Source organism: Coenobita brevimanus, chromosome 61 (genome assembly GCF_032717465.1).
Source record: "Coenobita brevimanus isolate Jiangsu-jjx chromosome 61, ASM3271746v2, whole genome shotgun sequence".
Classification (NCBI taxonomy): Eukaryota; Metazoa; Arthropoda; class Malacostraca; order Decapoda; family Coenobitidae; genus Coenobita; species Coenobita brevimanus.
Window position 1 is genome coordinate 34,844,305 of NC_137014.1, and position 16,184 is coordinate 34,860,488.

The 16,184-nt window shown below is 42.6% G+C and overlaps 1 protein-coding gene across 1 annotated transcript in view; it reads left to right on the forward strand.

Moving 5' to 3' along the window:
- The first annotated feature begins 947 nt into the window (after positions 1 to 947).
- LOC145403744 (signal peptide peptidase-like 2B) overlaps positions 948 to 16,184 on the forward strand; it is a 173,895-nt gene continuing 158,658 nt past the window's right edge. The window contains exons 1-3 of the mRNA XM_080275422.1: positions 948 to 965; positions 2,899 to 3,021; positions 5,697 to 5,843. Of these exons, the coding sequence (XP_080131548.1) occupies positions 948 to 965; positions 2,899 to 3,021; positions 5,697 to 5,843 (288 nt within the window). The remainder of the gene's footprint in view (positions 966 to 2,898; positions 3,022 to 5,696; positions 5,844 to 16,184) is intronic.

Sequence of the window (16,184 nt, forward strand, 5' to 3'; positions counted from 1 at the left end):
GGCTGGAACATCACCTGCTGATTGCCTTTTCGAGGGGTATCGCCATAGTCCTGTCTGTACTGAGTCAACTTGCCTCTTGATTTCTTAATATCAAACAAGGTTGAATGTTCCAAGTCATATCCACGCAGAATGTGTGGAGTTGGACAGCCCGCGTCAACCTTGCCCAGTATCTCACGTTTCTTCTCCAGAGTCAAAACTCTCCTCTTGTGTTTCTCGGGTGGTGGTGGGGCCATCATCGCACACACGAGAACACCACAAAGGAAGATTAAAGCCTGCAGAAGATAGGGCACCACCACAAATGCAACAGTGGAAGCTACCATTGTTTTATCCTGGCCAAGCACCTCCACATGCGGAGAGACAGTGGCAGTTACTGAGATGTGGTATCCCTGGGGAGTATATGGCATTGCCATGTCTCTATCCACACTAGGCTATGGGCATGCAAGCAAAAAGTGGCACACTGACCTTCGGGTGCAAGGGACCTTTCCGCTCGCCCAGGCAAATGTCACAACGTGGCAGAAACACTGGGTCCCTGTACATCATGGGCCTAAGGAGAGCCTGAGTAATCCAGACGGTGATGCAACTTTGACCATTTGGTAAGGAGATGGATAGCCGTGTGTGGCCAAGAATTTCCGACTTATCCAGGCGGCTGGGGGACTTTGACCATTTGGTTGGGAGTCTGACAGCCATTCTTACTCAGCTTATTGCTTACAATCTGTATTCCTCACTCGCTGCCTGTATGTCACCGGTGATTGGGCAGGCCGGGAGACTTTGACCATTCAGTTGGGAGCTGGACAGCCATTCTTGCTCAGCTTATGGGTTATGATCTGTATTCCCCACGTGCTACCAGTATGTTACCAGTGACCGGGGGAACTGGAGGACTTTGACCATTTAATAGGGAGCCACACAGCCTTGTTTCCTCTGTTTGTGGGTTACAGTCTGTTACCCGCATGTGGACAGAGAGGCTGGTGAGCCACTCAACAAACTTTGGCTTTGTACTACGGCTGGCTGCCGATGCGGGAACTTTTATGTCCAGGTACAGAAAAATAAATCTGGATATGGACCTATTAGAGCCAAGGCTTAACGTCCATATATGGAGCATGACTGGATATGGAGTGTCCGTATAATTAAGAGATTGTTGAATAGAATTTTGCTTTGTTTTTGAAGGCTCCAGCATGCTTGCATACATCATCCTTGATCACCTAATGGCTGCTTTCCATTCTGATCGATCTCTGACAGCTTCCCTATTCAGTCCTTTATCCCTGAGGCCACACTCAGTGACCTTGTCCCAGGTCTTTTTCGGTCTGCCTCTTGCAGTCGTACCCCCAACGTTAACACTTCTCACTTTCTGCATCCATTTATCATCCCTCACCCTCTCCACTTGCCCAAACCATCTCAAACTATTTCTCCTCATCACAACACCAATACACTCTGGTCTCAACCTTCCCCTCAGCCCTTCCATTGTATACCTAGCCCCCTCCAGGTCTCACACTCAGGGATGCATTGCACATCCACGTAATCATTGTCATTTCTGTACGTTTGAGCCTGTGAATATCCTCCTCCTTTACTGCCCAGGTCTAACTGCCATACAGCATTACACTCCTAACACATGCTGCATACAAAGATCCCTTAGCACAGAGGGAGAGCCCTCTCAATGTCAGGAGAGGCAACAGCTCCCTGAACTTCTTCCAACCACACCTCACTCTAGCCACAGAGCTAGCTCCAGCCCCACCTCCAGCACATAACATGTCTCCCAAGTTTATATTACACACACTCGAGACACTCACCAGCAAGTTCAAGCCTTCCATGCCTGACAGTCTCCACCTGCTCTCCGTGACACACTGCACATATGAAAGCAGCATTATCTCGCAGTTTCCCTCTAATACCACTACATCTCTTATGCACCCACTTATCACAGACACTGCAAAAGATGGAATTACTTTCCATGGTCTTGTGGCAAATTGCACATGACCACGCTCCCTCTTCTTTGACAGTACTGCCACCAGCCATAGATACCATCACTGTTGTTTTGCATTTACTCTGAAGCCCTTGTGCCCCATACCATTTCTCCACTTCCTGAATCTTTCCTTTGCCTCCCTTTCATTCTCTGCAGTCAACACCAAATTATCAGTATACAACATCTCCCACAGGAGTCCATTTCTGAAGTCATGTGAGAGGGCATCAAGTACCATGATGAACAACAAGGGACTCAAAACTGACCCCTGGTAAATGCCAGCATTCACGGAAAACTCATAAGTCAAATCTCCAGTCGCTCCTGCTTGAGTGCAAGCACCCACATACATGGCCATAACCATCCCACACTTTCTCATTGCCCACTTCACCATTTCTCAAGGAACTCTGTCAGAGGCCTTCTCCAAATCAACAGAGACAAAGTACAGTTTCCTTTTCTTTCCTGTATATTCATCCTAAATATACTGTATATACTTACATACATACATACATATACTGCATATATATATATATATATATATATATATCCATAGCCATCATCCAATCCTACATTGCCCCTTGAGGAGCGTAGGAGCGCGGTGTAGGCAGTTGGTCCCGACATTTAAGATGAGAGTGACCAGCCTCACTCATCCCTGAGTGGCATTACATGAGCAGTCAACCCCAACCATTCCTTGGATATAAACCTTCACCGGCTCAATCCTACTGGAGTGCAATAATTACCCACTACACCACCAGGCACCAAAATATATATATATATATATATATATATATATGTATGGTATATATAGTTCAAGGTAATTTTAATATATATATATATATATATATATGTATGGTATATATAGTTCAAGGTAATTTTACTTTTATTTATTTGTATATTTTCACGTCATAATATTCATGGCTTATTGGTAATTTATGTTCTTTGCTTGGCAGGTTGCAGGTGACACTGCAGTTTGTGGTATTTTGAACAGCAGAGTGAATGAGTCAAGTTCAGAAAAGTACTGTGTGCTTTTCTACCCTGAGATCTCTGATGTGGCGGAGGATGAAAGCTCTGCAGTAAGTTAACACAGTAACAGTTTTTTAATGTTTATTGAGGCTGAGTGCTAGAGATACAGCTGTCATGATGCTCCATTGTTTGGTTAGCATAAAAAATCCTGTCACTTTTCCCCTTTTTTCTCTTTATCAACTTGATGATCATTGTGCTGAATCCACTACGACACACTCTAAAGACATTATTTACCCATAAATCAGTGTCATTAGTGTTGGTTGCTGCAGATTCACCACATTGATTGTCAGAGTCCATGAAGAGAGAAAACAGGAGAGGTGACAGGACTCTTCATGTGGACTGTGCTTGAATGGTGTTTGTGGAAGGTGGGTACCATACATAAAAGATACAGTTATGTGCTATGTAGATTGGAGGGTATTACCAGTTATGAGTGGTGTAGTACGAAAAGTATATGGTAGGATACCTATTGACAGAGTTAGGGAAATAACAGAGGAATTAGTTGAAGAACAGGGAGGTTTTAGAAAGGGAAGAGGTTGTGTAGTTCATATATTCATTCTTATGTCTTTAGTGGAAAAGTTTCTAGAGAAGAGAAAGAAGTTGTATGCAGCTTTATGGATTTGGAGAAACCATATGACAGGGTGGATAGACAAGGATTGTGGAAAGTATTAAGAATACATGGAGTAAATGGGAAGTTGCTGAACGCCATGAAGAGTACCGGTTTGTATGAGGGTGCTAAGGCTGCAGTGCATGTGGATAGTGAACTGAGTGAATTTTTCTATTTGAAGGTTGGATTGAAACAGGGATGTGTCATGTCTTCATGGTTTGTCACTCTGTATATAGATGGGGTTATAAAAGAGATACAGTACAAGGTAGGGCAGTGGATGTTGGAGCAGCCCTAATGAGAGAGGGCATTGTTTGGAAACTCCCTGTACTGTTGTTTGCAGATGATACTGTGTTGTCAAGTGAAGACGAATGGGAGCTGCAGTGGTTGGTGGATGAGCTTGGGAAAGTGTGTAAGAAATGGAATCTAAAGGAGAACGTAGGGAAGAGTAAAGTTGCAGTCTTCGAGAGAAATGAAGTCAGTGAATGTACAGTGAGGTTGGATGAAGAGGAAATAGGAAATGTGAATGCATTTAAGTACTTCGGTAGTGTAATGAGTAAGGATGGAAGTTCAGAGGGTGAAGTGCTTACAAGGATATAACAAGGAAGAAAAGTTGCTAGTTCCTTGAAAGCAGTGATAAGAAATAGGGAAGTGAGCATGGAAGTGAAAAAGTTACTGCATGATAGTATTGTGGTACCAACTGTGACGTATGGAAGTGAAGCTTGGATGTTGTTGGAGGGACAGAAGTCAAGAATGAGAGCACTGGAAATGAGTTATTTAAGTGGAGCATGTGGAGTCATATGGAGAGACAGACTGATAAATGAGGAAGTGAAGGAGCATTGTGGTGTGGACGTGAATGTGATAGGAAGCGTTAGGAAAAACATTGAGGTGGTTTGGCCATGTGGAGAGGATGGAGAGCAAGAAACTGATGAGGAGAGTGTATGTGAGTGAAGTGGAGTGGGGGAGATGGGGGGAGGAAGGCCAAGGATGAGATGGAGGGATGGAATGGGGAGGTATATGAGAGAGGGGGGTGTTAACTGGAAGCAAGGCAGTGAAATGGCAGGGGACGGGGCAACATGGAGGTGATTTGTTTGTGGCCACCCCTTACGGGATTGAGGTGTCCGGCAGTAGATAGATAGATAGATATATTGGTGGTGGGTGGTGATGACCATCAACATCCACTTGATGTAGTGCTGCCTACTTCTTTCTTCGCCCCTATCATTTGTTTTCTGTGTCTCTCCTCCTCTCTTCCTATTTCCCATCATCATTCACTCATGATGTAGTGCTGCCTACTCCTTGCTTCACCTATATCATTCTTTTTGTGTGTCTGTCCTCCTTTCTTCCTATTTCTCCCATCTTCCCTGTTACTTTTTATTGCTTTTCTCTCCTTTTCAGGTGGCTTTACATTGAATGACAAGCCTAATGGTTTCCTGTAAGCCAGGAAACCATTTACAGCACTGGGTGGTAACCACATAACCAACTGATGCTTGTTCCTTACATGTCAGCAAGTGGTTTGTTAGAGGGTTAGTGCCCCTCCCTGTAAAACCACTCAAAGACAAGCTGCTACTCCTTACGGGATTATGGTGTCAGGCTGTAGATAAATGGAGTGTGCCATCTGTGAACAAATTTTGGTCCACCCAAGATTGAAAGGACCGGAAAGAGTATTTTATACATATGGCTGTTGTATCATGAATGTGTTGATAATTTTTGCTGCCTAGAGTACCATTGTGTAAGCACAGAGGTGATAGTCAAGAAACTTGCTTAGTTATGAGGATTGGAAGTGATTAGAAGTAGTTCAGAGAGCTGGTACCTCAGATGACATTGAAGGAAGTCTGTATGTTTTGGGGAAGCTAAATGCTTTGTGTATGGAAAGTGTGATATTTTGTGATATTGAATCATGGCATACAGGTATGTTCTGTAGTACTTTATTAGTAACTGCATATTGATTGGCTGCAGTAGGATGCTGTTATTTTCAGTATTAGTATAGAGACATTCTGTACAGTATCACCTTTCTGTTGACACCCTGCTTGTATGTTATCAAATTGGTCATCATGGTATGCTTATACACTTATATGTTACCAAATTTGTCATCAAGGTATGCTTATATGAAGATTTTGTGTCCAGATATACTTGCCAGTTTCTGATGCACTGGAGTGGAATGTGTGTAATGAAACTGAACCTCCACCACCCTCACTCAGCCTACAGAATCACCTGATCTTCGTTTCTTCAGAAAACAACTGCTCAGCTGTAGAACGAGCCAGACATGTCCAGGTGAGGCAGGAGTTGAGTGTTATGTGTTGGTGTGTGGATGGGTGAAGCCACAGATTAAGTAATGCCAAGATGATAATTGTTTTCCATCATGCAGAAGTACTGTACCCAATAATGGGCATTGTTCATCTTTGTTAATAATCAGTTATGCTCTCATTTAACTGATCTATTATATCCTCACGTCCACTCACTCGATGTAGTGCTGCTCTCGGATGTCTGCCCTTTCCTCTCCTTCATCCTTCTTTCCTTCCATCCTCTTCTGTCTTTTTTTCCCTCATTCTTTCCTCGTCCTTCTGCCTGTGGGTGACTTTAGACTCCCTCTGCTGTCTTTCTTTACTTCATTCTTTCCTATTCTTTCTGCCTGTGGGTGACTCTACATTGAGTGACAAGCCAAATGGTTTCCTGTACACCAGGAAACCATTTACTGTGCTGGGTGGTAATCGTATAACCAAAAAATGGTGACTGGTGGTTAGTGGGTAATTATGGCACTCCAATCGGATTGAGCCAGTGAAGGTTTATTTCCAAGGGGTGGTTGGGGTTTATTGCTCACGTAATGCTACTCAGGGATGAGTGAGGCTGGTCATTCTCATCTTAAATGTCAGGACCAACTTGCCTAGCTGCAGGCTCCTATGCATCTCATGGGGCAACTTAGGATTGGATGATGAATGAATGATGAATGAATGTATTGTATTCTTTAAAGGTGCTGTTTTCCTTTTTTTTTCCATTTTATAAATAGCTGCTATGAACTGGTTGTAGAGTATGATTTGTACTTTCATAGTAAATAACAGGACATCCTAAAAGGAAAGGGCATAACTTTGGAAATTGATAAATGAGGGTATTTAAAGTACAGTTAAAAAAAAAAAAAAAAAATGTTCTTTCATTAGAGGTCCAGATCTCAACCATATGGAGCTACAGCTACTGATAGCCTTATGGGTAAATTATGAGGGAAACTTTTTTCAAAAGGTCGTCAGTAACTGTAGCTCAATAACAGTTAAGATTTAGGCCCATGTTGATACAGCAATTTTTACTTCAGATTAACTCACCTCTGACTTCCCAAAGTTATGCCCAAACCTCATGGGACACCCTGAATAATTTTGTAATTTAGGGTTTATGAAAGGGTTAAAATCATAAGTTTGGGCACTAATGGGGGCCTTTCACCTCCACCCTCCAGGAACTATAGACCATCAGCACAGAATCCTTAATTGTATGAAACCCGTCGTACAATTGATTGGTAGCTAAAATAAACAGCACATGTTAAAATCGTGATTTTCTTTCTTTGTAATGACAGTTCAAGGAGAGGGGGTTGCAGTTTTATTACGATAAAAGTCTATTAATCCGAACACCAATAATCTGAAAATCCCAATAATCCGAATTTTTGAAGAAGGCTGACAAAAACTCAAAAGTAAAAAAAATCAAAATTAAAAAATTCAACCTGGAAGCCAAATGCATGGAAGTGCCGAGTGGTGTGGTCATGGATCAGGTAATGCATGGATTGGCAACTCCTCGTAAACAACTGACCACTTTTGGATGGTTTCGGGACAATTCGCCGTCGTCAGTTCACCATCACAACAATAGCAAGACAATTCGTCGTCTGGACGATTCCCCATCGTTTATTTACATACAGGTCTCCCTCGTTTTACGTTGTATCGTTTTACAATACAGTATTTTGCATTTACAATCCTTTTTCTTTAGTACCAAGTGTTCATTTTACGATTGAGCTCCCTCGCATTTACGATTGGGCATGTGGAAATCCTGCACTCACAGGCAGATCAGCTGAGAGATGCGTGGCATACCTGCCCCACCCACACAGTTTCCCGCGCTTTTGCCTGTCTCACCCGCATGCTTGTTCAGCATTCAGCCTCTGTGCATCTGTGTGCATCAGTGCCCATGATATTACTATTTCTCCTGTTCTTCATATTTTGCACCCCTAGTGCCACCACCGTGATGTCTTGTAAATGCCCTGCAACATGTGGTGCTGGTGATATGAAGCCAAAGAAAGCAAGAACGTCCTTAACCCTGGAGTCTAAACTTAATATTGTGAAGCAGCATGAAGCAGGTGAGGGGGCAAACTCCATCGCTCGTTCCATGAGTCTTTGCACAGTTGACTGAATCGACTGTAATAAAGCATGCTGTCAACATTAAGAAAGCTGGGGAGACAAGCACGACTCTACAATACATAAAACATCATCATTATTATTGCATATTAGATCACTTGTATGGGTCTTGGGTTCCTTATACACGAATCCAGGAACGCATCCCTATTTATCCCATTAAACCTTAATTTCACTTTACGATATTTCGGTTTACAATTGCCTTTCTAGGATTTCATACCAATCGTAAAACAAGGGAGACCTGTATCAGTTTATTTAGCAAGTACACTAGTTTTTGAGTACAGCAAACTTGTATTTCTTCAGAGTCATTTTAAAATACACCCAGGAGGTTGTAGTACCAATGGAAATTAATGAAGACAGCTACAGGTGACGGTAGAATATAGTTCAAAGTCAACTACAGCGAGGTAGAAACAAGTTAATTATTGTCTAAAGTGCAACTTATAAATGATATCCAAAGCCTACGCTATTGAATTAACATAGACTTTGATAGATCCCCCTGAAAATTGAGTTATTAAAGTATCAGATAATCAGTAATAAATATATTTAAGTATATTTATAGAATGATTGGGAATCGTCCATATTGTGATGGCGAATTGTCTGACAGCGTACCGTGGGTTTAAGGAATTTTCCACAGTAATACATAATAAGTTTGTGTTCTTTTACACTATGTGCATATGATTATTAACCCTGGACTTCCTCTCTGTAATTGGATTTACCTGCCTACAACTGCTGTTTTCAACACTGCGCATTACTGGTGAGTTAAACAACCCATAACATCTCTTAATTTACCAATTACAGTTCGTGTCTTCAGTAATACATTATTAAGTAAAAAGTTTGTGTAATATGTAATGTTAATATGTGCCATATTGTATTATGAGTGAGCGAGAAGTGATCCATTTGGTAAAATTTCAGTTTAAACGTGAAATTAAATGTCTTAGGGGTCCCACCCAAAAATTTAAAAAATCTGATAATCCGAATGAGTCTCGGTCCACTGCCATTCGGATTAATGGACTTTTACTGTTTTATTATAATCGGTTCATTGTAGCAAAATCATAATTTGCTCATATTGTGGACATTGCTGAATCAGGTATATTGTAAATCCTTGTTGTTTGGTGCCTTTGTTTTTGGAATTTTTATGACTTCCACAGTAATTTATAGGAAAATTGCAAAGTAAGGTTTCATTTCTCCCAGTAATTTTGATTTGCTGGTTTCCTTCAGCTTATGAAAAAATTTGTGTGAAAAAAACTATGATATTTTGGAAGACATCCCTGCCATATATTAGTGACTTTAATCATGTACAGTACCCATATGGCTTGGGAAGAGGGAAGGGTTCCAGAGGACTGGAAATCAGGTATAATTGTTCCTCTGTACAAAGTAAAAGGGGAGAGAGAAGTATATGGTAACCATAGGGGTATTTGCCTTCTTAGTGTGACTGGTAAAATATATGGTAGAATACTCATTGATAGGGTTAGGCATATGACAGAGGAGCTAGTTGGAGAAGAACAAGGGGGATTTAGGAAGGGAAAAGGGTGTGTAGATCAGATATTTGTTCTAAGATGTTTTGTGGAGAAGTATCTAGAGAAGGGAAGGAAAGTGTATGCTGCCTTCATGGACTTGGAGAAAGCTTATGACAGAATAGATAGGCAAGGTATGTGGAAGGTATTAAGAATATATGGAGTGGAGGGGAAATTGTTGAGTGCTGTGAAGAGTATGTACGAGGGAGCTAGGGCTACGGTGCGAGTGGATGGTGAGCTGAGTGAGTTCTTTGATCTCAATGTGGGACTGAAACAGGGGTGTGTGATGTCTCCATGGCTGTTTAATATATATATGGATGGGGTTGTAAAGGAGGTGCAAGGTAGGGCAGTGGATGTGGGGGTGGCCCTAATGAATGAGGGTGAGATTTGGAAGCTTCCGGTGTTGCTGTTTGCTGATGATACAGTATTGTTGAGTGAAGATGAATGGGAGTTGCAAGGTCTGGTGAATGAATTTGGGACAGTGTGTAGGAGGAGGAAGCTGAAAGTTAATGTAAACAAAAGTAAAGTTATGGTGTTTGAGAGGAATGAAGTCACAGAGTGTGCAGTGAGGTTGGATGGTGAGGATATGGAGAATGTGAGTGCATTCAAGTACTTGGGTAGTGTGATGAGTAAGGATGGAACTTTGGTGGATGAAGTACGTGAAAGGGTACAGCAGGGAAGGAAGGTTGTTGGTACACTGAAAGCAGTGATGAGAAATAGGGAGGTGAGTATGGAAGTTAAGAAGTCACTGCATGATGGTATTGTGATCCCTACCCTGACGTATGGAAGCGAGGCGTGGACCTTGCAAGAGGGGAACAAGTCAAGAGTGAGAGCAGTGGAAATGAGTTACTTGAGAGGAGCATGTGGAGTGATGTGGAGGGACAGGTTGACGAATGAAGAAGTGAAGGAACGTTGTGGGGTAGATGTGGATGTTGTTGAAAAGATTAGGAGAAATACACTGAGGTGGTTTGGACATGTGGAGAGAATGGAGAATGAAAGACTGACCAAGAGGGTGTATGTAGGTGAGGTGGAGGGAGGGAGAGGGAGGGGTAGACCGAGGATGAGGTGGAGGGATGGAGTTGAGAGGTATATGAGGGAGGGGGGGGTGAGCTGGGGGGAGGGGAGTCAAATGGTGGGGGACAGAGTGACTTGGAGGCGTTTTGTCTGCGGCCACCCTTTGCGGGATTAGGGCGTCGGGCTATAGATAGATAGATAGATAGATAGACAGTACTGAGTTGTCCAGATATCTGGGCCTATAGGGGGAAGACAATACAGGTACACCGAGTAAACTAAATGTCTTTAACTATTTCCATGACTTTTTTTATTTATTTATTTATTTTTTAATATAAATAAGGACATAATGTTTGAGTATACAGTTGCTTTCTTGGTATGATGATGAAAATGTGTACAGTTGCTCTCCTACTGATTTAATTGGTTCTGAGATTGACTCATAATTCAGAAAGTTCACAAGTTGAAATTCACTTATAACTTAGCCAGATTTTGTACCCATATGCATTTTGTTGTCCTGAAGTGGCAATACAGTATAGATATAGATATATATATATAATTTGTGATAGGTGGGGGCACTCACCATCCACTCACTTGATGTAGTGCTGCTCTTGGGTGTCTGCCCTTTCCTCTCCTCCATCCTTCTTTCTTTCATTCTTTCTCCCTTCCTTCTGCCTGTGGGTGAATCTACACTGAGTAGCAAACCAAATGGTTTCCTGTACACCAGGAAACCATTTAGTATACTAAGTGGTAACAATATAACCTGATTTTGGTGCCTGGTGGTTTAGTGGGTAATTATGGCATTCCAATTGAATTGAGCCAATGAAGGTTTATATCCAAGGGATGGTTGGGGTTTATTGCTCACGTAATGCCACTCAGGGATGAGTGAGGCTGGTCACTTTCATCTTAAATGTCAGGACTAGTTTGCCTATCCCTGGGCCCCTACGCTTATCGTGGGGCAATGTAGGATTGGATGATGGAAGGATGGTTACATATATTTATGTATACAGGTGGGTCCCGATCTTACAAGCTAATTGGGGACAAGGATTTTCCTCGTTAGCTGAATTCTCGTTAAACGAAGTGAAGAACTTGTGGGAAAAATAGGGTTAGGGAGCAAGGCTTCTGAGCATCCTCCTCCCAAACCACCAAAATTAACTTTCTGATAATTTTAAGCAGGAATATGGGGTTAACACATGAGGGTAATTCCCCTGAAATATAAAAACAGCATTAATGTAAGATGAATAACATAAATTATAGGTAAAATAGGGATGAGGTGAACAACCAGCCAAGGAACCTTCACCAACCACCAACACCTGTGACAGACAGTTTTGAGCAGGAATAAAGGGTTAATACACATGAAATACATGACAGCTGCGGCGCGACCCTCGTATCGATTCTTGTAAGTTGGGATTTGGGGGGATTTTACCCGCTTGTTAAACAGGCGGTGGTGCAGATTTCAAGACCTCGTGTTTGCGAATTCTTGTTAAGTGGTTGCTCGTTAACCAGGACTTGCCTATATATATATGTATATCTATATACAGTCGACCCTCTGTCCTCGCGGTTCCTCTGTTTGCGGTTTCGATTCTTCACGGCTTGTCACCAGGGAAACCAAATCACCTTTTTTGAAGTCCAGAGAAAAATGGAAACATTCAAATCATGCGCCACACGCTGCATACCGCCCGCAGTGCCACCCACTCCACCCCTGCATTGTTTTGAATCTCTCGCAGCAGGCTATCTCATTCTCAGGTTCCAAAATAATTCACCGTCGTCAATTCGCTGTCAGACAATTTGCCGTCAAAACATGGAAACACATTCAAATCACGCGCCTACCCTGGGGGTAGGGGGTTTTTCAAGAATACTCCCCCAGTATCCCTGCTTGTCGTAAAAGGCGACTAAAAGGGTTGGTGGAGGGTTAGTGCCCCTCCCCGGAAAACAACTGACTAAAATAACAAACAATAAGCCTCAGACAAGGACTGACCAAACGATGACGACCAAGGACCGGACAAAGGACATGGTTATCAGAACGTGGAATGTAAGGGAAGCGAATGATGAGGTGAAAGAGAGAGAGATTGTCCAGGTGCTTGATGGTGCGAAAGTGGATGTATGTGGAATAACTGAAACAAAATGGAGAGGAGAAAGTGTGAGAGAATGGGAGTATGGTTGGGGTATATGTGCAGGAGTAGGTGAGAATGAGAGGGCAAAGGAAGGAGTATGTATAGTTGTGAGTAAAAGATGGAAGAAGAGCATAAGACAGTATGGATCGGTTGGGTCAAGGATTGTGTGGGTAAAGTTGAAAGTTGGAATACAAATGTGGGCGATTGTGTGTGTGTATGCGCCAATGCAAGATCGTGCTAGTAGAGTGAGAGAAGAGTTCTGGACAAATGTAGAAGTGTGCATGGAAAAGTTTGGAAGGAATGAGAGAGTGTTTTTGATTGGTGATATGAATGGTAAAGTTGGGAATGTGAAGGTGGATGGAATAGTTGGTGAGTGGGGTGTGCCTGCTGAGATAGATGAGAATGGGAGTGCATTAGTGGACATTTGTGCTGGGAGGGGGTTGGTGATAGCCAATACCCTCTGCAGGCATAAAATGATCCACAGGTATACATGGCGAATGATGAGAAGTGGTGAACTGAATGAAGGGAAGGCAATGATTGATTATGTGTGTGTGGATGAAAGGATGCGAAGATGTGTAATGGATGCAAGAGTGTATAGAGGTTGGGGGAGTGGACTTTCTGACCACTACTTGGTGGTGGCCAGAATTAGAATTCAAGTAAGATGGAGGAATAGAAGAAGGGAAAGACAAGAGGAAGGAGTAGTTGCAAGGAGAGTGGAAAGGTTACAAGAGGATGAAAAAAAGGCAGAGTATAAGAGAGAAGTGGAGGAACGATTGGGCAAATATGAATTGGAGCAGATGGGAGACGTGGAAGGTGTGTGTAGGATATTTACAGAAGAAATATGTGCAGCATGTGATGTGGTGTGTGGAAGGAAGAGAAGACGGAGGGGGGTGCAAGGAACAGTTTGGTGGACTGAAGAGGTGAAACAGGCTGTGGCACAAAAGAAGAAAGCATACAATGAATGGATGAGAAATAGGGGCGTGGAAGAAGTTGAGAGGCGGAAGAGAGAGTTATATGTAGAGAGAAAGAGAGAGGTGAAAAGATTAGTAAGAGAGAGTAAGAAGAGAGTGGATGAGGAATTTGGAAGGAATTTGAGTGTAAAGTGGAGGGACTGTAAGAAAATGTTCTGGAAAGAGGTGAAAAGAGTAAGACAGGGTGGAAGTGAAGTTAGAAGGGGAGTGAAAGATAAAAATGGTAGATTACTAGTGGAGAAGGGAGAAAAAGTCAGCAGATGGAGAGAACACTTTAAGGAATTGTTGAACATAGAGGATGGAAGTAATGCGAGTATAAGTGGCTGGGTAATGGCTGGGAGAAGGAGGGAGGTGAGAAGACAGGAGGAAATCAGTAGGATAGAAGTTGTGGAAGCAATGAAGAAAGTTAAATCGCGGAAAGCTCCAGGAATTGATGGAGTGTGTGGTGAAATGCTGAAGCATGGGGGAGAGATAGTAGTAGAATGGATGTGGAAGATGTGCAGATTGGCCTGGGAGGAAGGTAGAGTCCTGGAGGATTGGAAGTCAGGTATAATTATTCCCTTGTACAAAGGAAAAGGGGAAAAAGAAGTGTGTGGTAATCATAGGGGCATTTGTCTTCTTAGTATAATAGGAAAAGTGTATGGTAGGATACTTATTGACAGAGTTAGAGAAAGAACAGAGAAATTAGTTGGAGAAGAACAGAGAGGCTTTAGGAAGGGAAGAGGTTGTGTAGATCAGATATTCATTCTTAGATCTTTAGTGGAAAAGTTTCTAGAGAAGGGAAAGAAGTTGTATGCAGCTTTCATGGTTTGGAGAAAGCATATGACAGGGTGGATAGACAAGGATTGTGGAAAGTGTCAAGAATATATGGAGTAGATGGGAAGTTGTTGAATGCTGTGAAGAGTATGTACGATGGTGCGAAGGCTGCAGTGCGTGTGGATGGTGAACTAAATTAATTTTTCTCTTTGAAAGTTGGGTTGAAACAGGGATGTGTCATGTCTCCATGGTTGTTCAATCTGTACATGTATGGGGTAATAAAAGAGGTACAAGGTAGGGTAGTGGATGTTGGAGTGACCATGGTTAGAGAGGATAGTGTTTGGAAAATCCCTATACTGTTGTTTGCAGATGATGCTGTGTTGTTGAGTGAAGACGAAGGGGAGCTGCAAGGCTTGGTGGATGAGTTTGGGAGAGTGTGTAAGAAACGGAATCTAAAGGTGAATGTAGGGAAGAGTAAAGTGATGGTCTTTGAGAGAGGTGAAGTCAGTGAATGTACAGCGAGGTTGGATGGTGAGGAATTGGAAAATGTGAGTACGTTTAAGTACTTGGGTAGTGTGATGAGTAAGGATGGAGTTTTGGAGGGTGAAGTGCTTGAAAGGGTACAGCAGGGAAGAAAGGTTGCTGGTTCTTTTAAAGCAGTGATAAGAAACAGGGAAGTGAGCATGGAAGTGAAAAAGTTACTACATGACAGTATTGTGATACCAACTCTAACGTATGGAAGTGAAGCTTGGACGTTGTTGGAAGGACACAAGTCAAGAGTGAGAGCAGTGGAAATGAGTTATTTAAGAGGAGCCTGTGGAGTCACATAGAGAGACAGGCTGACGAATGAGGATATAAAGGAGCGTTGTGGTGTGGATGTGGATGTGATAGGAAGCATTATGAGGAACACACTGAGGTGGTTTGGCCATGTGAAGAGGATGGAGGGTGAAAGACTGACGAAGAGAGTGTATGTGAGTGAGGTGGAGGGGGTGAGAGGGAGGGGGAGGCCGAGGATGAGATGGAGGGATGGGGTGGAGAGGTATATGAGAGAGGGGGGTGTGAGTTGGGAGCAGGGCAGTGAAATGGCGGTGGACAGGGCGACTTGGAGGCGATTTATTTGTGGCCACCCCAAACGGGATTGAGGCATCTGGCAATAGATAGATAGATAACTAATTTTCAGGGGGATCTATCAAAGTCTGTGTTCATTCAATAGCGTAGGCTTTGGATATCATTTATAAGTTGCACGTTTAGCCAATAAATAACGTGTTTTTACTTCCCTGTAGTCGACTTTGAATTATATTCTAGCATCACCTGTAGCTGTCTTCATTAATTTTCATTGGTACTACAACATCCTGGGTATATCTTAAAACGACTCTGAAGAGGTATAAGTATATATTCATCTCAAATGACAATATCTAACGTGTTATTCTGATCAGCCATAGTGGGCGCAAACCGTGGGGAAAGATATGGCTGAGCCTTAACAGATGTCACTACATTTATTTTAAAAACAATAAACCACCACCACTTTTAAAACTCGTATATTTAAAAGACTATTATAATATGTAAATAAATGACGGGGAATCGTCCTGATGGCGAAAAGTCCTGATGGCGAATTTTCTTGTTATTGTTGTGACTGCGAATTGACTTGATGGCGAATTGTCTCGAAACCCATTCTCACTGTGACCACACTTGTGTGTGCTTGTACACATGGGCCCTAAGAGAGCAGCCAAGACATCTCCTGAAGGCACCCCAAAGTGCCAGAAGAAGGTAATGACCCTGCTGGAGAAGGTAGAATTGCTGGACAAGTTACAGGAGGGAAAATCCTGGTAATGGTGGTGGAGGGTGAGAGTGTAGCTGTGACGAACGGTGT